The following is a 22,116-nucleotide window of genomic DNA, read 5'->3' as shown; positions in this document are numbered from 1 at the left end:
GAAAACCTACCCACTTTCATCTCAGAGCTTCAAAAAGTCCTAAAAGTGCTACTAATGTTCATTTAAACTGGATTCTACTTCTTTCTCTCTCTGCATTCTCTTTTCTCCCACAATCCAATTTGCCTTCACTCAAGACTTCTTACCCGTTGTGTGTAACCAGGCACTGCCGCAGTCCCAGCTTTCGGAAAATATCCACTACGATCTCCATGGGTGTAAGGTCAGTCACAGTGAAGGGGCTGAGATCCAGGATGTTCCGAAGCTTTAGAGTGGGTGGAGTGTATGGTGGCAATGGAGGAGAATGCTCCGTAAAATAAATGATGGAAGTGCTAACAACCCCGTCCTGTTTCTTTCGAGCATTTTCTATTCAAACAGAAAGAAAAAGTAAATTGAAGATGGACGTGCTAGTTCTATCCTTCTGGCTCCTAACCAGTCCCCTCTTCCCTGTCTTCCCCCATTTCATGCATACTTATTGAGTTCCACAGTGGATTCCACTATCCCCTTTCTGAAATCCTTACCAATTGAAATAATGAGATCTCTTCGGAGGACAAAGCCCACAAGTCTTTGGGACTCCCGGGATACCACCACTGGGAAGCCACTGTAAGTGGTTTCACTGATTATGGTCTCTACATCCTCCACAGTCATACTGTCCTGAGTAAGGACAGTCAACAAAGGATCATTTCTCCGGGGTTTCATCACATCCATTGCCAGGGTCTTATGAGCAAACTCTTCTTTGGCTTCAAGAAAGGGGTATCCATTGAGACGGATGTGGGCATCATAGATGCCCTCCCGCCCAAGAGCATCTGCCACCCACTTGCTTGTCATGGCTGCAGCCATCAGAGGCACGATGTATTCTAAGCCACCAGTCAGTTCAAACATTATGACAACAAGAGACACAGTCATTCGAGTCACCCCACCTGCAAAGAAATAGACACAGTCTACTCAGGCAGGCAAAATACAGGATTCTTACAATTATGGGCCTTTCCAGGAAAAGCTGACCTACCAGAAATAACGAGGTCTCACCTACAACTGTGCAGACTCCAGAGATCGCAAGAAAGCAAGGTTACAATGGACACGATTCAGAGTTCTCAAAATAACATCTACAAGAAGCCTTCTGTTTTTCCTTTTTCTTTTTTCTTTTTTCCTCTTTCTTTTTTCGAGACAGGTTTTGTGCTCTGTCACCCAGGCTAGAGTGCACCGGCGTTATCACTATTAATTGCAACCTCCATCTCCCAGGCTTAAGTGATCCTCCCACCTCAACCTCCTGAGTAGCTGAGACTACAGACACATGCCACCACACCTAATTAACTTTTTATTTTTTGTAGAGTTGGGGTTTCACTATGTTGCCCAGGCTGGTCTCAATCTCCTAACCTCAAGCGATCCTTCCACCTCTGCTTCCTAAGTAGCTAGGATTACATGTGTGAGCTACTATGTCCAGTCCAAGATGCCTTCTTGTTTCTTTGTTCTTTCATTTTTCTGTTGCTTCTTTTCCCTAATTAGAAAATACATGCCCACTGTGGAAAATCCAGAAAATATAAAAGAAAGTCACTATCTTATTAGCTCACTGCTGATAAATAAGCAGAGTAAAAATTTTGAATGACTTTTTCACGTTTTTTTCTATGCAAAAAACATACGTTTTTAAATAAGTGAGCTCACATTATATGTTTAATTTTCTGCCATGTTTCCCCCTCTACTTTATGTTGGGAACATTTTGCATATTATTACAAATTTATATATCATCATATTTTAAGATGTTAAACATATTTACATTATATTTTAAGATGTTAAACATATTAACATCATATTTAAAGGCTGCATTGTATAACATCATATGGATGTACCATAATTCATTTAACCAGTCCTTCATGTGCAAATTTAGGTTGATTGTAATTTTTTGCTCTTATACTATGATACATATTCTTGTGCAGATATCTTTGTCCAAATTTCTGATTATTTCCCCAGTATGAGAGAGTAGAATTCCCTTTTTTTATTATGATTATGATTTTTATTTTTTATTTTTTTTAGTTTCCTCATCTGTATATCAGATGCTTTCTTAATGTGCTTGGAAAATGGCAAACTTAACTGGAAAGTGATGGGCATTTAAATTTTCCTACAGTCAATTGTGTTTAATAAACTCTTCTGTTGTATGTCACCTGGGTAGCAACTTCTTTGAAATTAATGCAAACACTACTCACCTAAGCAGGCTGCAGCCCCAACCATTGCATAAAGGCCGGGGGTGATGCAATCAGCTCCCTGACTACACCAGCTATTGAAGATGGTCCATTCCTGGTGGTAATAGGCCAGTTGTTCCATTCCTACTCCTAGAAGTCGACCTGCTATAGCACCAACAGCCATGCTAGGGATAAAGAGGCCAGAAGGGATCTGCGAAGAGAAAGCAATAGATGGTTAGTGAGAAATGATGATTGCTTGGCACATGGCAAGGGCTGGAGGACTGACCCTCTGCAAAGCAAACAGGCCATTGACAATTTAACTATGCACTATGCTAGCAAGTGGCTGTAAAGATTTGTGTAACACTACAGGGACTAGAGGTTCTCTGGGACGTGCAGGCAAGGACGACTGCAAAGAAGCTTACCCTGATTCGGGGTCCATCAGGCAAGAGCCTGAAGTCTCCAGACCAACACAGAACTGGAGGCAGAAATTAGGCCTTTCCCAAAGAAAAAGGAAAATAGATGGAGTTTCTCATATATGCAGACATTTCCACCAATTTTGAATTCTTATCAACAATGACTACCGTTTATTGAGTACCTACCATGTTCTATGCTGGATGCTCTACATGCAAGATTCATGGGTTCTTTATAACCCCAGGAGGCAGGTATTATTATTCCCAAATGCCAAAGAATCTAAGGTTCAGAGAGGTTAAGTAGCCCACCCAAGGTCAAGATTTAGTGAAGACTGGTGCTGGGATTTAAATGGAATGCTCATAACCATGCTCATATATTGAATCTTAGCCCATTGCTCACACAAAAAGGATATAGCACATGAAGTTTCAGTCTATTTTGTAACAATATCAAGAAAGATTAAACAATCAAAAAGTTTTAATGAGATCATGACTATGGCTACATGATTAACCAAAAAAGGAAAGCTCATCTATCTCCCTACTGTTTTTCTTGACTCCTATACTATAGTATACTATAGTAAATTCTTAATATTCTGTACTGAGAGAGGGAAATGATGATAAGGACAACCAAAACAGCAGATTCTTTTTAAACAGCCTGTGTTTGATTTTTGAATGCATTTGAATCTGGTGTTCTGATGGCTTACAAATTCCCTTTAAGTGAAAGAATGCAGGCATGAGGTGAAAATTAACTGAAGAAGCACTGCAAAACTTCCCAGGGTCTCCATCCCTTCCCCGTATTGAGGGGATGGATGGCGTCATCTTAGAGATTACAGTAATGCCTAAACTGAGTTGCTATCTCTTCTGGCTTGAATCTCCATTTCTCTAGAGAATAGAGGAAAGTAACTTGGTAGTTAGGGTGCTAAAGAAAAGAAACAAACAAACAAAAACCTAGAAAGGAGGAGGAAAATACTTCAACAAATTTTCTTTTCTGGCTTCTTCTGAAACATGGAAATAGTAACAGGTACTGAAAGTAAAACATGCCAGCCTGATGTCCACTTTTGATAGCTTAAATATTAACTAAGGATAACTTGTGAAGTGGATCCCACTTCTTGACAATTGAACATTGATACCAACTGTAAAAACTATATTTAGCTATATATTGGGTTGAACCACAGGAAATTGCCATTTTAGCAGTCAAAATGGTCGAATCCCAGCAACTTCTCTGCTTCAAGCCACCCTATAAGGAGTAACACTGTGCTGGCCAGATATCATTTTAATATAAAATGTACTGGAATAAATACCTCACCATCGTTTTTGAGTGGCAAAATATGTTTTCCACAGAAAAGGAGAAAATATTCTTCCTAAAATTTCATCACTGAGGCTGGCATTTGGATAGCTTAAGGCTTAGACAATTTGAGAGAGAGGTACAACTGTATAGCAAATTATGAGAACATGTGGGGTAAAAGAGGCTTTAGGGGTGGGGGAATAATGTGAGGGGGATTTGAAAGCACCATATGAGCTATCAGGATTGTATGATACCTGAGCTCTGCCCTCCAAAACCCACAGCCACGCATGCAGCCACTGAGTCCCAAAAGAATTCCTCACCTTCATGCCAAAGGTGAATATAGTAATGACAATTTTCAGTATGAGTGTTAAAGCCAGCTGCCACATTGCACTGTAGACTCCCACGCCAGCTGGTCTGTCAGGCAGTTCACCCCCCTTGCTTGTGTTGAAACGGTTCTCATAATCACAGAGCTTGGAGGAGTCCAGAAGGCCACAGTCATTAAACAGCTCAGAAATGAGCTCACTTGTGCTCATCCGAGTGTATTCATTGGGGAAAGCCAGGATGGCAGTGATGGCTGTCACAACGAGTACTTCTATGACAGGATACTTGCCCAACTGGGTGGTCTTTCGTTTCCGACACCAGGCAATGTTTGTGCGGATAAACAGCGCTCCCCACAGACCACCAAATATGCCCAGCAGAATGAATGGTACGAGCTCAAAGAGATGCCATGGGGTGTGAAACTCCACATAAAATAGTACCAGGCGGCTATTCCCAAATGGATTGATGGAGCGTAGAGTGAATGCTGCCACCAAGGCAGCAAAGAATGAACGCCACAATGTTTTGAGGGGAAAATAGTAGCTGACCTAGAAGAAAGAAGGTGAGAAAGCAAACTCAAGTCAATACATAGAAACTGTTTCAGGTGAAAAGCTGTGCTGCAGACATTAGAGTCAACTCATGGATGAAAACTGCCCATTGGATTTCTAGTCACATGGTAAAGCACCAAGCTGGGGAGAGTACTCAGGGACTGGGATATACACAGATATTGTACATTATGTACAAAATTATTGCGCTGCAGTGTACAAAGTTCCTGACACAAAAACATGCACATGCTGTACAATGAAAAGTTGTTACCTCTTCAAGGCTGAATAATACTCCACCTATAGGTGCTCCAAAGGCTACAGATACACCAGCTGCTGCTGCAGCCGACAAGACCTACAATCCAAAACTCAAAATTAGTGATAGAATAATGCTGCTTTCCTCCACTCAATCACATTTTTAGAAGAAATGTTAGTAGTTACTGAACTTTTAAAAATACCTTCATATGCTCCATATCATCAAAAACAAAATTCAAACACTGTATGCTGAATTTTGAATACACATGCATAGTTCACATGCTTGACCAGGTAAGAGGACCTTTCCTTTGTAATTCATTTAGCCATGTGCTTTATGCTAAACTATGCCCCCCATCTTCCATACTCCCAATTCAGTAACTGCATTTGAGTTTCTAGACCTATTTGTTCACCATCTAAATGATGTACTTACAGTGATGTATTTATATAGCACTTTGTAAAGGAATGCTTTTTAAATGAGATGTTCAAGAAGGCGCTAATGACATAAAACTGAAGTCACAATTGGTTCACAGTTATTCAGCAGCTGCAAGAATTCATGCAATAGGTATTTAGAGTCTCCCATACCCTGTGTCCTACTCCATGCCTAATAACCTGTGGACACAGAAATAGGGAGGTGACTAGGTTTTTAAGAGAAGACTTAAGATATGGCAAGGAAAGGGACTAGGAGAGAGTGGGAGAGGAAGAAGGAGCCAAAGGGAAAAAGTGATAAAGAAAGAGAATAGTGATACTTAGAGACCTCCACCTCTGTGTAGGTGTGTGTGTACATGTAAAATGTACATGACAAACACTAGTAATGGCAAACAAACCAAAATTAACAGATGGACCAAGTCCTTTCATTGGATTCTGGTTGCTATGGAGAAAGATGATTTGAAGAAGAAATATTTTAAAGAAAGTTGAACAAAATTATGAGTTTTGAAGAATGAAAAGGTCCTTGGCAAAATAAGCATACTGGATTATCTGGGAGAGTAGGATGGCTCAGGAAAATGATGGGAAGGAAAGAGTGAAGTCTCTGGTGCTAGCTGTAAGGGCTTTGAAATTCCTAGCTACAATGGCTTTCATTTAAGATGAGGACAGCCAACATGCAACTCGAGAAGGGGGAGTTCGGTGACTACATTTAGGATGAATTAAGAGAAAGAAAAAATAGGGGTGGCTAGTTTGCTTTAATTTTATATTGCAGAGTAGAGTCTGTCTACACCCTTCTTTCTCAAGTCTGTTTTACTCTCAACCATCTGCCCACTTTGACAAGGCCATAAGACAAAAAAGGTTGCCACTGCTGATGAAAGCAACAGGAAAAAATAACTGGAAAGTCTAAATAAGTACTAGAAAGTAAATTTAAGATTCAAATACTAGCCGGTTGTGGTGGCTCATGCCTGTAATCCCGGCACTTTAGGAAGCTGAGGCACGAGGATCACTTGAGCCCAGGAATTCAACACTAGCCTGGGCAACGTGGCAAAACCCAGTCTCTACAAAAAAATTCTAAAACTTAGCTGGGTATAATGGTATGTGCCTGTAGTCTTAGCTACTTGAGAGGCTGAGATGGGAGAATTGCTCAAGCCCAGGTGATGGAGGTTGCAGTGAACTGAGATCACACTACTGCATTCCAGCCTGGCCAACAGACTGAGACCTTGTCTCAAAAAAAAAAAAAAAAAAAAAAAAAAAGATTCAAATACTGTCATGCACCACATAACAATGTTTCAGTCAATGATGGACCACATACAACACGGTGGCCCCATAAAATTATATTTTTACTGCACTTTTTCTATGTTTAGATGCACAAATATTTACCATTGTGTTACAATTGCTCACAGTATTCAGTATAGTCACATACTGTACATGTTTGTAGCCTAAGAGCCATAGGCTATAAAAGCCTAGGTGTGTAGTAGGCTAGACCATCTAAGTTTCTGTAAGTCCAATTTATAATGCTTGCATAGTGAGGAAATCTCCTAACAATGCATTTCTCATAACGTATCCCTGTCATTGAGACATGACTATATTCATATGAGCCTAGCTGGAGAAATATATGGCGTCTGTGTAGAGAAACAGCCAAATCAAATTCCCCTCTTATTTTATTAGAAACCATTTGAACAAAAATGTCAATTTTTAGAATGAAAGTCCCCAGCAATCTGTAGTTTCAAACTCACCTTCATCCATGCAAAACCAGCAACAATCACCACTTCACTGTTAACCATTATAATATTTTCTTTAAAAATTTCAAACACAGAAAAGGTGATAGAACAGCACAAAGAATTCCTACATATCTTCATGTAGATTCTGTAATTGCTACTATTACTGCATTTGTTTTATGATTCTCTATTTTTTTCTGAAGAATTGGAATTTCACTCAGAAAAGTCAGTTGCACATATAAGGCTCATGTACCTTGAAATGTTTCAGTGCATTTAGGATATAAATGCTTTTTTGTCCTAAAAGCAAAGACAGTCTCCTCCATAATCACAGTTCAATGATCAAAATAGGAAATTTACACTAATAACTGTTATATGATCTATAAATCTCATTCAAATTTCATAACTGTTCTAATAAAACCTTTCTAAAAAAAAAATGTTTTTTCAACTCTTCCCTTCTGTTGAACATCATTCCCATTTAACAATCTCACCAATTTAACACTGCCTTTAAGTCCCTCTACTGCATGACAGTTAGTTAAACAATCTATTTATATTTCCCCATCTTCTCTTCTGCTAGCTTTCCTCTCTTTTCTAATTGTGCCAGGACCTTTCTCCCTTGAACTGAACCATCAAAATTTATTCTGTATTTGAAATCTCAGTATCTTTGAGTTTCCTTCTGGGTCTTGTGGTTAATTTTTTTTTTTTTTTGGTTTTCATAAGAAATCATTAGGTTCCTGTTTTGTGAAAAATCCTTTTAAATGAAATGACCTTGATCTTGACCCATTCCATATATGACTTCTTTGTAATTCAAAGAAAATAAAGCAAGAGCCATTATTTTCTTAGGCCCTTAATTATAGCAAGAAAAAAGTAAACCAATGACTTGGAACATTTTTTTAAAAAAAGTCCTTCCTCCTCAAAACAGCATACATTAACAACTGAATAAACATGACAACCACTACAGAGTTGCCGTGGTGGGACTAATTTAGCTGGGCTGAAACAAAAGGTAGAGAGAGGTCCAATACAGAGAGAAACTAATTCAAGTATAATGTTAGCTAGAAATAGAAAGTGAAAAATCCGACATCTGAAACATACACTGCACTTATATGTACTATTCCATAGCAATAAACAACTTCTTTTAAAATCTATTCTTTCTGTTACTTATTTTGTAAGAGAAGCAATATATACTTGAATACAATTATATACAATAAAAAGTTAAAATTCTTACTTCTCCTTCATTACCCCTCACTCTCCCACTCACCATAGATAAACATTTTTAACAGTTTGGCATAGGCCAGGCATGGTGTCTCATGCCTGTAATCCCAGCACTTTGGGAGACTGAGGCAGGAGGATTGCTTAAGCGCAGGAGTTCGAGACCAGCCTGGGCAACATAGTGAAACCCCGTCTCTACAAAAAATACAAAAATTAGCTGGGTATGGTGGTGTGTGCCTGTAGTTTCAGCTACTTGGGAGGCTGAGGTGGGAGGATCATCTGAGCCCAGGGAGGTCGAGGCTGCAGTGAGCCATGATCATGCCACTGCACTGCAGTCTGGGTGACAGAGTGAGACCCTGTCTCAAAAAAAAAAAAAAAAAAAAAAAAAAAAGTAAAACCAGTTTGGGGTAAAGCCACTTTCCAGACATTTTCTATCAATAAGTGCATGTACACTTTAAAAAAATATGAATTATATTATATACATTATTCAGAAACTGGCTTTTAAAATCTAATGGTGTTTCATAGCCAGAATTCCAAGTCTATATATATAAGGTTGTCTCATTTAATGGTTGCAAAGTATTCTACAGTATGAACAGAATAGTATTTATTAGATCAGTTCCCTGTTGACGGACATTTTTGTTGCTTCAGTTTTTTACTATGTTGACAGATGCTGCACTATCCTTATACACCTTTGTGCACACACACGCTAGGATGTCTGTAGGATAAATTCCTACAAGTGGAATTGCTGGGTCAAAGGGTGTTTGCATTAACATTGGTAGAACCCTCAAATTCTCACCCCCTAAGACTGTATCATTTATGGTCACAACCAAAAAGAGACTATTAAGGCCATTCATTATTACCTCTCTGCGCTTGGCTTCATTCTTCCTGTATTTGTTGAAGCAGTGGCACAGGATGTTCCCACAGCAGCAAGCCACGTGCACTAGAGGGCCCTCTTTGCCCAGGCTCAAGCCAGACGACACTGCCAGCACCAAGGTGATGGTTTTGATAACCAGAGTCCACTTACCCAAATAGCCCCTAATAATGAAACCACTCAAGATAGTTTTTATCTGCAGGTCAAAGAAAGAAAGATTGAATATAGACTAAGGAAGTCAACAAGGTTAAGAAGCAAAAATCTGGACTTCATTATAGAAACTGCACCTTTGGAACAAGTGACATATAAATGCTTGACCTACAGTGATCCCTGTTTGGAAGGGAGCCCAGGAGCCAAAGAAAGCAAGAACTCTTCTTTAAGCTTTCATGTTCTCCCTATTTTTAGGGGGAGGGGAGTGATAGTTGGACAAGGATGTATTGTAAGTATGAGAGTGTGCATATATGAAGGAGGAGCTGGTGAGGGAGGGATAGGTGTTTGCCTCATGTTACAACGTGGTAGCCCAAGAGGCATGTTTTGAGAAGATAAGGCTAATGTCCCTGAAACAACCTTAAAGGTTAGGTATAGTCTTGATTCCCTGGCTTTAAAAAAAAAAAAAAAAAAAAAAGTGACTTATTACCTGGTCAGGAAACGGGGAAGGGCAAAGTCATCCTGGTAATCTAAGTCTCAGTGTCTTCAGTCACTGTCAAGCAATCTAAGCCAAAAGTAGTTAGAAACAGGGTTTTAACCACCCCATGTAGCCTAAATCATACTGTGGGAAAGGTACCAAATGATTTTCTTTCTTTTGCTCTGAAAAAGCTGACAATAACACTGTTTTTTCAGAATCTTGGGATATACTCTGGAAGCTTTTTGGATAGTGAACAGGGGAGGTTTTCCAGCGCCTGGCTCAACAGGAACCCTCAGGAGGCTAAGAATCAACTCCCTTTAATTTCCAGGTAGCCCAGGCTGAGAGGGACTTGTGGAAAGACCTAGGCCTTAAATGGCCTCAGGATCCGATCCTGTTTAACATTCATCAAATTGTGGTATGTGCTGGAATACATATTAAGAGATTTTAACCAAAAAGTATTCATATTGTAACCATTTATAAACCATTTTAACAGACTCACCTCAGGGATTCCAGAGCCACAGGCATAAGGCGCAAACACCTTGACAAGAGATACGGCAAGGAAGGCAAATAGGAGAGCCCAGAGGACGTACATGAAATAATTGACTATGTAGGCAAAGGCTCCCTGGAACAGGGGGAAAAAGAAGCTTGTTTTAGCCTAGACGGCTTCAGTGAGACATGCAGCTCTTCTGAGTAATGTTTTTTTCAGGAAAAAAAGTCCAAAAAAAAAAAAAAAAAAAAAAAAAACACCACCAAGATTAAATCGTTCAAGACGTTTCTTTCTGAATTGTCAACTACTGAAACACTGTCAGGCCACTTAGTACTGAAAATGAGATGCTTTGCTATACCCAAAGGAAATTTACCATGGATTCTAAGGATGAACAAGGAAAAGAGCAAACTGAAAACCTTGAAACAAAATTCTCTTTCTATATGAGTGCTTTGATGGGTTTTGTAGTCAAATATATATGATTCCATGTCATTTTACCAAGAGTCTTAAGAGCACCCCCTCCCCCTTTTTTGGAATGGCTGAACCTTGGCTTCACATTTCAAGTGAAGAGCAGATCTAAAGTTCCACTAAATTCACCTTTGGCTACGTACCTTGGTGTCAAATTCTCATAGTTTATAGTAACAAAATTTTGAGTGTTTGGTTTTTCTTTACTTTTTTACATTTTTTATTGTATGTATTTAAGGTGTACAACATGATGTTTTATATACATACATAGTGAAATTGTTACTACATTGAAATAAACTTACATGCATATCACCTTCCATAGTTACCTTTCTTTGTATGTGCAGTAAAAGCATCTAAAATCTACTATACAGCATTATTAATTCTACTGTACATTAGCTCTCTAGACTTATTCACCCTACCTTACTGCAAATTTGTACCCTTTGGCTCACTTCTCCCCATTTCCTCCTCCTCCATACCCCACGTAACCACCATTCTGCTCTCTGGTTCTGTTTACTCAACTTTCTTTTATACAGTCCACATATAACTACATCTTCAAGAAGATTTTAGTACCACAGACTCAGCAACAACCATATAAGTAGAAAGTTTTGGACCCTGGCAATACCAGATACAAATAAATAAAATGGAAACAACTATTTTTAAAATGGAAAGAATATACTTTTTGAGACTATTCCCCTGTGATAAACAAAGCATGCCACAAAAGAAATCTAGCTCTGACCAGCAGGAAAGATTCATCCATATTAAAGGGCCTGCAAATAGTCATGTCTTACAAAAAAAGCAATTTTGATTAGGAAGTTATGCTTACTGGTAGAAATATTAGGAATTGCAACTCACTCAACTTAACATAAAATACAAAACTCAATGGACTTTTGACTTTTCAAAACACTATTAAAGTAACTCACTGACCTAGACAAAGAGAACCAGAATGCTCAGGATTTTTCTGAGTTGTAAATTTGACACAGGTTTTCCATTATCTTAGGCCCTCAGAGGAACACATGATTGCTATTTCTTTGCCTTTCCAATGTCGCTAAGGAGGAAGAAGACTGCAGAGGTAGGAAACATAGAGGGTAAAGGAGTGAAAGGAAAAGTAACTCAAACTGGCCAGAGGCAGAGACCAGGAGACCAATTTCCCGCCATTTGGAGAAGGCTTCTTAAAACCTAGAGGAGGCCGAGGCAGGTGGATCACGAGGTCAGGAGATCAAGACCATCCTGGCTAACACGGTGAAACCCCGTCTCTACTAAAAATACAACAAAATTAGCCAGGCGTGGTGGCGGGCACCTGTAATCCCAGCTACTCGGGAGGCTGAGGCAGGAGAATGGCGTGAATCCGGGAGACGGAGCTTGCAGTGAGCCAAGATTGCGCCACTGCACTCTAGAGCCTGGGCGACAGAGCGAGACTCCGTCTCAAAAAACAAAATAAAACAAAAAACAAAACCTAGAGGACTCTTTCCCCAGGGAAGGATTTCATTCATAAAAAGAAGAGCTGGAGAAATTTGTCACCAGAGCAAATCTCAAGCTCCAATTTTAAAGTAACTGTTGGAACACTTACACACATATAAAGGGGCAGCATGAGGGAGCCCTGCAGTGATAGAACAGTTCTAAATCTTGACTGTGGTGGTGGTTAAACAAATGTCCACATGGGATAAAATTGCAATGAACTACATGTGTGCGTGCATACACACACACAAAAATACATACATAAATCAATGTGTGTACAACTGGTGAAATAAAGCCTGTGGATTGTACCTATGTCAATTTCCTGGTTTTGCTGTGGTACTACAGTTATGCAAGCTGTTGCCACTGAGGGAGGGAAGGCTCGGGGGAAGGGTACTGAGGATCTCCTTGTACACTGTTTTGCAACTTCCTATGAATCTGTAATTACTTTTGTGTGTGTGTGTGTGTGTGTGTGTGTGTATGTGTGTGTGTGTGACAGGATCTCATTCCATTGCCCAGGCTGGAGTGCAGTGGCACTATCATTGCTCATTACAGCCTGGATCTCCTGAGTTCAGGGAATCCTCCCACCTCACCTTCCGAGTAGCTGGGACTATAGGTGGTTGCTACCATGCCCAGTTTTTTAATTTTTAGACACAGGGGTCTCGCTATATTGCCCAGGCTGGCCTCAAACTCCTGGCCCCAAGGGATCCTCCCTCCTCAGCCTCCCAAAGTGCTGGGATTCCAGGCATGAGGCACACCTCACTCAGTCCTTGGAGGAGAGGGTTTTTTTTTTTTTTTTGAGTTGGAGTCTCACTCTGTCACCCAGGTTGGAGTGCAGTGGCGCAATCACAGCTCATTGCAACCTCTGCCTCCCAGGTTCAAGTGATTCTCCTTCCTCAGCCTCCCAAGTAGCTGGGATTACAGGTGCTCACCACCACACCTGGCATCTATATATATATATACACACACACACACACACACATACACACATACACACACACTTTTTTTTTTTTTTTTTTTTTTGTAGAGACAGGGTTTCACCATGTTGGTAGGCTGGTCTCAAACTCTTGACCTCAGGTGATCCACCCACCTCGGCCTCCCAAAGTGCTGGGATTACAGACCACCATGCCTGGCCAATTATGTTTAAAATAAAAGAATCCCCCCAAAAGCAAGGGAAATACTCTCTCTCTCTCTCTCTCTCTCTCTCTCACCCTAAGTCACAGGACTTCTCAAACTTTTCTACCTAAGTTCTCCTAATCTAGGAGAGAGTAAACAAAGGCATCAGAGTATGGGACAGGGTACCCGGGAGCAGAGCTGAAAGATTTTTTTTTTTTTCTTAACAAGTATGACATTTTGCATTCCATTTTAAATGATTATCTACACATAATTTTTGAAAAAAATGCCAAATATTCAGGAAAAAGTAATGCTCTAGGAAGGCAAATAACGTTTGTCCTATGGTTTCACCTACCCTCTGGCATGCTGACCTTACCCTAGTTTGAGAAGCATAGACCTAAACCCTCTCAAACATACAGCATGTATCTATCCCTTTTATTGAACCCTTTACCTAAGCCAATATGCATAGTCATATATGTATATAAACACTCCTATTTCTATCTTTATTCTTTTCTTATCTTCCTTTTCCCTGGACTGTTTGTATTTCTGTATGTGTGTGCACATGCCACCTCAAATTGTTTGTAGACCAAGGTGGGTAATATAAATGTTTAAAAGTACAAATATACATCCTAGTCTTGTTTCCCTGACTAACAAAATAGATGAGTAGTGAACTAAGATGGTACCTGTCTTTGTTGGCAGAAGTCAGGGTGGAATTGGGAGCTGAGAGTTTTTTTGCTTTGTGTGCTTTTGTTTTCAGTGGGAGAGATCAAACATATAACTGAGTGGTGTAAGAAAGGTAAGGAACTGAAAAATAAGCAAAGTTACCTTAGCATCAAAAAATGTATGCTAGGCCAAGCACAGTGTCTCATGCCTGTAATCTCAGCATTCTGGAAGGCCAAGGCAGGAGGGTCACTTGAGCCAAAGAGTTAAGAGACCAGCCTAGGCAACACAGTAAGACTCCATTTTTACAAAATAAATAAATAAATAAGTAAGTAAATAATCTAGGTGTGTTGGTGCACGCCTTTAGTCCCAGCTACTCCTGAGGAGGATTGGTGGGAGCATTGCTTGAGGCTAGGAGGTCGAGGCTATAGCAGTGAGCTATGGTCGTGTCACTGTACTCCAGCCTGGGTGACAGGGAAAGACCCCGTCTCAAGAAAAAAAAAAAAAAGTGCTAGAAGACAAGGACAAATTAAAATATTGATTTGATCACAAAATGGGATGATAGGCAATTTTATTCCTGGGTTTCTGTTATTTTGACATGGAATGCATTGTACTTTTTTCAATGTTCTAATGTAATGCTCAGGGAAAATCACTTTTTGTATCTACATGCATAAACACATTTTTAACCCACTCCATCCTTCATTAGAAATTATAGCTCACCCGTTGGCTGCCTCTGACACTTCTTTTGAAATAATTAGAAAAAAAGAGAAATTCAGTCACACTATGTACTAGTACCAAAGAAGAAACACCAGGCTTATTAAAGCTAACAAAAAACCATTTTAAACATAAGCGTCAAATGACTCCACACATCAGCAGAGATGGAAATAGAGCTGCACTTAAACCACAGAGAAAGGCAGCTGGTACTGGTTCCCCTTTCTGTGGAAAGGAAAATAAAGGAAGATTCCGCAATTGCTGTGAGCACAGTATAAGAAACAAAATAAATGTAAGAATAAAAGTCAATGGCTCATAAAACATCACTACACGTTACCTCATCTGTGCTGATGATAAGCTGGGACCAACTATTCCACTCTGGACATTTGTCTCTCTCTTCAAAGGTGACATGATCAGAGTTCCAGCAACAATGTTCATGGTTAAACCAGAATCCCCCTGTGCATATACCTTCTTTTAAGTCTGTCATCCAATGAGCAGAGATGTCTATCAAACCAGCTAATGAACCTGATTTGTGGGGAGGGAGGGAAAGGCCAAAGTTAAACTGAATCTCAGAAACTGTTCTTTGGTCCTCAGAATAAGCTTTGTCAGAGAAAATGAGGGGAAAGGAATCAAAGCAAGAGATGAGCACATACTTCCCCATTCCACCTGTAACCTCTTTCTCATTGTGTGTTTGCTTGATTTTCACTTATTATCTCTGCACTAAACATTGCCATCTGTAGAATTTCTATATAGAAGGGACTTAGGGAAAGCAAAATGGGTGAGTGGGAGCAAGGGGCTAGTGGGCCTGTCTTTAAGCGGAACTAAGAAGACAAAAACACTATTTTGACTTCAACTTTATGAATACTGATCCATAAAGAGTCAAGTTTATTAAAGATTCTTTTATTCTCACCTATATATATATATACAAGATTCAGAAAATGTGAATTGCCCAACATTGAGGAATATTCTATGATGTTTATTTGAGATTGCTTAGAGAGGAGAGCTGACGAAGATTATGGGGAGAAGGGCTAAGCCCTGATAGCAGGATTGTGCTCCATGGACAAGGGAATTTGAGCAATGGCAGGAAGGCATTCTAGGCTAAAGGAGCTTAATTTATCAAAGCACAAACTCTGATGTGCATGGAAGGTGAGATGAAGCTATAGACATGTTGAAGCCTCCTGAACCTAAGACATGAACATCCTGAAGTTTTCTTACTGAGAAAGAGCAAACAGTATTATACACAGAACATTCACCAAAGAAAATGATGAGGAAACGGAATCGTGAACTGGGGTCTTATGCACTGTGGCTAATAGACTGATAGGGTTAAGACAGTTATAGTACTTTAGATTCTGGCCTTCTCATCATTTCTGTCATCCAGATGAAGAAACTCTAGCATAAAGAAATTAAATGGCCCAGAATCATGCTTTAGGGAAACAGTAAAGCCATCATAAAATTCACAGTCTCTGAATTCCCAGACTGTTCCAGCATTCAGACACACTGCTTCTATTGTTGCTCTCCAATGCTTAAAAACAAAATACCCTGTGTGTACAAGGGAAAGAAAAATATTCACTGACCACCTAGTGACAAGAAATACATTAAAAGTTTGAGGATATTATGCCTACATTCCAACAGGCGGGAGGCCATGTCATGTGTATGTTTTGGTAGGTGCTAAAAGTATTAACACAGGTTATTTACATATTTGAAGAATCTAGTCAAATCTAACACATTGTTTGACACCTACTCTTGGCCACTCCGGTCCACAATCTTCTCTGCCTTCTAACTCTTACTGCCTGGATTCAGAAAATTACCATGATGTTATACAGTTTGGCTTATTCTCTGGTTGTTTCATGTGTGCATGTCTTATTTCACCTAACACTGGTACTCTCAATCCTGTCTTCTCCTTCTACCTCTCCTCCTCCCCAGAGTCAGTTCTTTCTTCTCTGGTTACAAATTTTATTAGGTTTCCCCTACCCTGAAGAATAAAATGCTGTCCCTTGTCCTTGTTGTCATTTCAAGCCTTTACCTTTCCTCTCTCTCCTATGACTACCAAAACTTCTACAGTGGTTGCCTTCCCTTGAAATCTATTAGGTTGGTGCAAAAGCAATTGCGGTTTTTGCCATTAAAAGTAATGCAATTACTTTTGCACCAACCGAATAGATTTAGCTCCTAATATTTTTCTGAGATGGCTTTTCAAGGCAACTGCTGTGTTCCTAACTGCTAGGTCATATAATCTTTTCTCAGCCATCTTCCTTCTCCTCGGCCTCTCTGCAATACTTAGCATTACAGACCACCCAGTCTATTATTAGGCAGCTCCAAACAGCCAGACCATGTTCTCTCTCCTGTAAGAGCCAGAAGGGGCAGAGTTAACACCCCAGGCCATGGGTTGGCAAACTATAGCCCAAGTGCCAAATCCTGCCTATCTCCTATTTTTGCAAATAAAGTTTTTCTGGTCACAGCTAGGCTTGTTTGTTTACCTATGGTCTATGGCTGCTTTCATGCCACATCAGCAGAATGGAGTGGGTGCTACAGAGAACACTTGATTCACAAATCCTAAAATATTTACTATCTGGCTTCTTTACAGCATAAGTTTGCCAATCCCTGCCCTACACAATTTTTGAAAACCCAGCTATAGATAAGCCATTCCTCATTTGCTACAGTCACGTTCTACTTCATGGCTCATGAATTATTCTCTCTTGGTAACGGCAGCGGCAGCAACACTAACAACTGGCTGCTGTGCTTAATAAGTGCTATTATGTGCTATATCTCATTTAATCCTCACAGCAAACTTCTAACATAGGGACTTTATCACCATTTTACAGAGCAGTAAACTAAGGCTTCCAGGGGTTAAGAAACTTGCTCAAAGCCACAAAACTATCAAGTGGTGGGGCTTGGATTCAAATCCAGGCGCCTAAAACTAGAGCATCTACTTGCTGTTAACTACCACTGTATACCTTCCACCTCCAGGTTTCCACCTAACTTCTCTTTCAGCTCAAGATTACAGATTTGCCTAGGCCCTATCCTTTAATGCCATAAGGACACACCTCTTACCATCTCTACCTAGTGTTCTTGGCCCTCTGCTTCCTCCACTGGGTGAGAAACCTTCTTGGGAACTTGGTTGAAAGCTGTATTTGTACAGCAACTATACCATTTTTAGTGAGACTGTATATTATTTGGAGTGGCGGGGGAGATTGATGGAGTTTATAGGGCAAGGTGGCACCATTCCACCCCCAGCCACTATGAAAGAATGAGATCATAAGCTTCTTGGGAGTATGAGCCATATCTTACATGCTTTTCTGCATCACCAAATGAGAGAGTAGATGTTTAAGAAACACCCACAAAATGTCTCAGGAAGTCCTCTTCCACATCTTATCTCCTAAAACCCATGCAGTATATATTTAAGAAAAAAAAAAAAAAACTGTCTCCAACAGAAGGGCTCTTCCTCAAAACAAGCACCAAAGGGCTAACATCACCTTAAAATGGATACAGTATTTTATAGTGTACAAAATACATTTAAATGCATTTCCTCATTTATTTAAGGTAAGAATTGCAGGTATTAGTACCCTTTACAGATGGGGACATTGAGCTTCTACAAGGTTCACCAGCAATTCATTTAAGGTAGAAAAATAGGAAAACACAGTACCTGAACTCAGCTCAGGACTTACGGGAGAGACATACCACAATTTTAGGAGATTTGTTTTGAAAACTAACAGTTTACCATACCTGATAAAAGCCCAATAAGGAGCATCAACAACCAGCCGGAAAAAGCATCACTCACACTGTGAATTAAGGCCCATGTTGACTCTTTGCTTTTATTGGTAATCTAGGGGAAAATGAGAAAACATTGGTACACTCTACACACACCCTTTTTTCGCTTAAAAACTGTTCAACAAAGAAACACAAAGACAAATCACTGGAGAATAGAGACCAATTTAGAGCTACTTTTCACATAATCTTTAGCTCAACCAGTTTCACTAACAACTTTTGAGGTTTACTGAAACCCCACCTTCATCTACAGTATTGTAATGCCCGCAAAACCCTTATTCAGAGCTTCCGCCCAAGCTGCTCATTTCTTACAGCATCAACTTGTTTTGCTTATTGCAGTGGTATCTTTCTGTCCTGGACATCAGATATTCCAAGGACAATCTCTTGACTCACAGCAAATAGTTTCAATGTTTTTCAAATAATAAACAAGCACAGGCTTATTTGAGTGATAAAAGTACAAATTGAGGCTTAATACCTGGGGGCTGTGGTTCAGGTCAGGCAAATTCCCAGACTTAATCCCACAAACCTCTAATTGTACAGTGGTCACAGATACTAAGTGATAGCAACAATGTATCAAAAACCTGCTGGTAACATCAAGGCTATCAGGAGGTGCAGAAAGTTTTATCTTTTAAGTCCTAGACTTAACAATTTAACCCTTCAGGGCCTACATTTTAAAAATCAACATTCTGACAGTTTTGTCACTGGTACCTCCCCTTTCTCTGTACCTCTATTTCTTATCTTTGAAATGGCAACTTAGTTACCCCACCTCATCTACAGTAATGTCACAAACAATCAATTACTCTGAAAATTTCAAAAGCATTTTTTAAAATAGTTTTGACCTGTGACTCTAAGTTTCCCAATTTCAGTACTGGAAAGGAACAGTTACATTTTTCCCTGTGACACTGTTTCCCTTCTGATAATGAACAGTTAATGCAAAAAAAAAAAAAAAAAAAAAAAAAAAAAAAAAAAAAAAAAAGCTCCCTTGGGCTATTTGATAAACACAATTTAACTGGTTTTGGATTACTAATTGGCATAATTTGCCTCAGATGCAACCATTAATATAAAAGGAAGTGTGCACTTGTCATATCACAGGTGACTCTCATAATCTGGATAATATGTTGAATATGCAACTGATGACAAACTGGTAAATTACAGATGGCAGAAATTCTAAAGCCTGCCTGATGAATTGATACATAACGATAAAAAGAATATGTGTATGTGTTCCCAAATGGCAGAAATCTTATGAAAAACATGAAATGCTTTATAGTGATCAACTTTTCGAGTTGTGGCAAGAAAACTCAGTGGAATCACCAAATATCCAAGGATTAAGAAGGAATTTCTCAAAACCTATACTTGGGACAACCAGACTCCTGGGTTCAGGTGGTCGTGAGAAAACCAGTCAGGAGCTGGAAAGGCTTAAGAATGAAAGGCAATCTCCATCTGACTACTCAAGACATTTGCTTGGTTCTAAGAGGAGGAAATCATGAACTTGGGAGAGAATGGGGCAGCTTAAAAAATCACATTTCAAATCTGGAGTCCAAGCAGAAATAGTAAGAAAGAAAAAATAATAATAATATCTATTGTGGGTTGAAGAAGTGACTCACCAGAGAACCACCTACTGAGAATCTCTGGGGTTGGACACCTATTTTTTTTAATAAGCTCTCCGTGTGGCCCTTCTACAAACCAGAAATTGTGATTCCCTAATTTAAATGATACACAGCAACAAGTTAAAGGCAAATGACCTTGGCAGGTCTCTCTGAGAAGTTTTCACAGTACTTCAAAAAGAGAGAAGTGGGGAAATCCTCTTGCTAAATTCAAAAGAACCTGTGCCATAGCAGGTACTTATGTACCATAGCAGACCATCTATTACCTATCACATTAAGTTAATGTCCCCAATTTGAATTTAACTGGTCTTGTGGTTTTGTTGGAGTTGAAAGCATAAGTTTACTTTGGTTTTATGGTTGCACAAGAGCAATAATCACAAGGAGTTTACTTTGTAAACTCAGTAAACACTAGGGCTCTGAGATTTTTTTTCTTTTATTCCTTTAACAGAAAATCATTTACTTTTCTTTGTTATGAATATCCTGCATTAAGGAAAAAACCATAAAAGAGAGATGAGATGGGAAAGGAAGATCTTTGACATTTATTTTGCCACCTTCCTCCAAGTTTGTTTTCACCTCTCTTCAGAGGCATCTATATCCCTTTTTGCTGTAAGGATCCTTTTCAACTATTTACTATAGGAAGATAAATCATTAAATACAATTTTTAAAATTTAGGATAAAAATTATGTGCAAGCACCAACATGGCACATGTATACATATGTAACAAACCTGCACGTTGTGCACATGTACCCTAGAACTTAAAGTGTAATTAAAAATATTATGTGCAAGTTGTCTTTAAAAACAAATTTAAAAATGAAACCCTATATTGCCAACAGAAACCAGATTCAGTCACACCCAGGGCTGAAGAAAGGAAAGAATAGAAAGAATATGTGTCTTCAATTTCTTCCCCTGTATTTCCTAACACTTACCCAAGTGTCATCTTTTGTCTTACCTCTCGGTGCCTATCCCGGTCTCGAGACTTCTCTCTCACCCAGTCAATTGTATTGAAATCATCATAGGTCCCTACACCAGGGATTGGCTCCTCCAAGAAGTCCATGATCCTATTTGAATAACCTATTCCTCCACCATTGTACGACTTGTCCTCTGTATTGAACAAGAAACAGACATTAGTACTTCAGAAACTCTTAACATTTTTAACACGTTCTTTTTGGTTCCAAAAGGCAGGCCCTTAAACTATCAGATGACTACAGTTGGGGTTGATAAAGAAATACAGTCACCTGGTAGGAACATCCATTACATTCAGAGATTTCTGTGGTGTAGGCACAAAATGATGAGTGGCTAAAGGCAGTGTGAATGGAAAGCGACAGATGAGAGTGACAGTACAAAGAGAGAAACAACAGGAGTTGATGCGCAATGGGAAAGGATTTATGAAACAAAAGACAAAAAGGAGGTTGGAGCAGCTTAGGTATTTCAGTTTATGGAAGGAAGCGAAAAGGGTCAAAGGCACTTGCAGCCATATCACATCAAGAACCATTTTACATTTATAAGGCAATAATTCAATCCTATGAAGTGGTTTTTGCCTGACTGGGGACTCCAAATAAAGCATGTGGGCCTCTTCACAAGTTAAGTTCGCTGGAATGTACAAATTTCCCTTCAATAGGTATAAGACTTGATCTCTGACGTAACAGGCTTGTAGGAACTCTAAGTATGTCAGCACAGTCTAAGATTTACAAGCAGAGATTTAAAGAACAGTGCATGATTCAGTGATTAAATGTCCCTCTCTGATCCTTCAACTGGAAGAAACATATCCACCTGCCCACCCACCATAGTCCCTTATCTACTTTGCTTTGGGTACTTTTATTACAATTACTTCTGTGCATGCTTTATCTTCCTTTCTAGACTAGAAGCTCTTTGCTGGTAGCCCGATATCTGATTCATCGTTCCCTTCTCTACGGTGTCTAGCACATATTCAAGAATCAGTAAATATCAGCTGAACCAAAATTTGTTTGATGAACGGTGGGAATGGGGGAGAAAGTTTTAAACTCACAAGCTATACTCACACAAGGCTTAAACTTGACAAAATATTTCAGCA

At 39.5% G+C, this 22,116-nt stretch overlaps 1 protein-coding gene across 4 annotated transcripts in view; it reads right to left on the bottom strand.

The window, feature by feature from the left end:
* CLCN5 (chloride voltage-gated channel 5) overlaps nucleotides 1–22,116 on the bottom strand; it is a 168,453-nt gene that overhangs the window by 8,174 nt on the left and 138,163 nt on the right. For all 4 annotated transcript variants that reach the window (XM_050776878.1, XM_050776877.1, XM_050776876.1 and 1 more), the window contains 10 exons: nucleotides 21,016–21,167; nucleotides 18,421–18,520; nucleotides 15,038–15,225; nucleotides 10,315–10,437; nucleotides 9,180–9,386; nucleotides 4,992–5,072; nucleotides 4,181–4,723; nucleotides 2,193–2,379; nucleotides 516–914; nucleotides 144–360 (listed from right to left, as the gene is read on the bottom strand). In XM_050776878.1, the coding sequence (XP_050632835.1) occupies nucleotides 144–360; nucleotides 516–914; nucleotides 2,193–2,379; nucleotides 4,181–4,723; nucleotides 4,992–5,072; nucleotides 9,180–9,386; nucleotides 10,315–10,437; nucleotides 15,038–15,225; nucleotides 18,421–18,520; nucleotides 21,016–21,167 (2,197 nt within the window). The remainder of the gene's footprint in view (nucleotides 1–143; nucleotides 361–515; nucleotides 915–2,192; nucleotides 2,380–4,180; nucleotides 4,724–4,991; nucleotides 5,073–9,179; nucleotides 9,387–10,314; nucleotides 10,438–15,037; nucleotides 15,226–18,420; nucleotides 18,521–21,015; nucleotides 21,168–22,116) is intronic.

The sequence above is a fragment of the Macaca thibetana genome, chromosome X (assembly GCF_024542745.1).
Source record: "Macaca thibetana thibetana isolate TM-01 chromosome X, ASM2454274v1, whole genome shotgun sequence".
Lineage (NCBI taxonomy): Eukaryota > Metazoa > Chordata > Mammalia > Primates > Cercopithecidae > Macaca > Macaca thibetana.
Note: the sequence above shows the minus strand (reverse complement) of the source record. Positions and strands in the feature narration are given on the sequence as shown.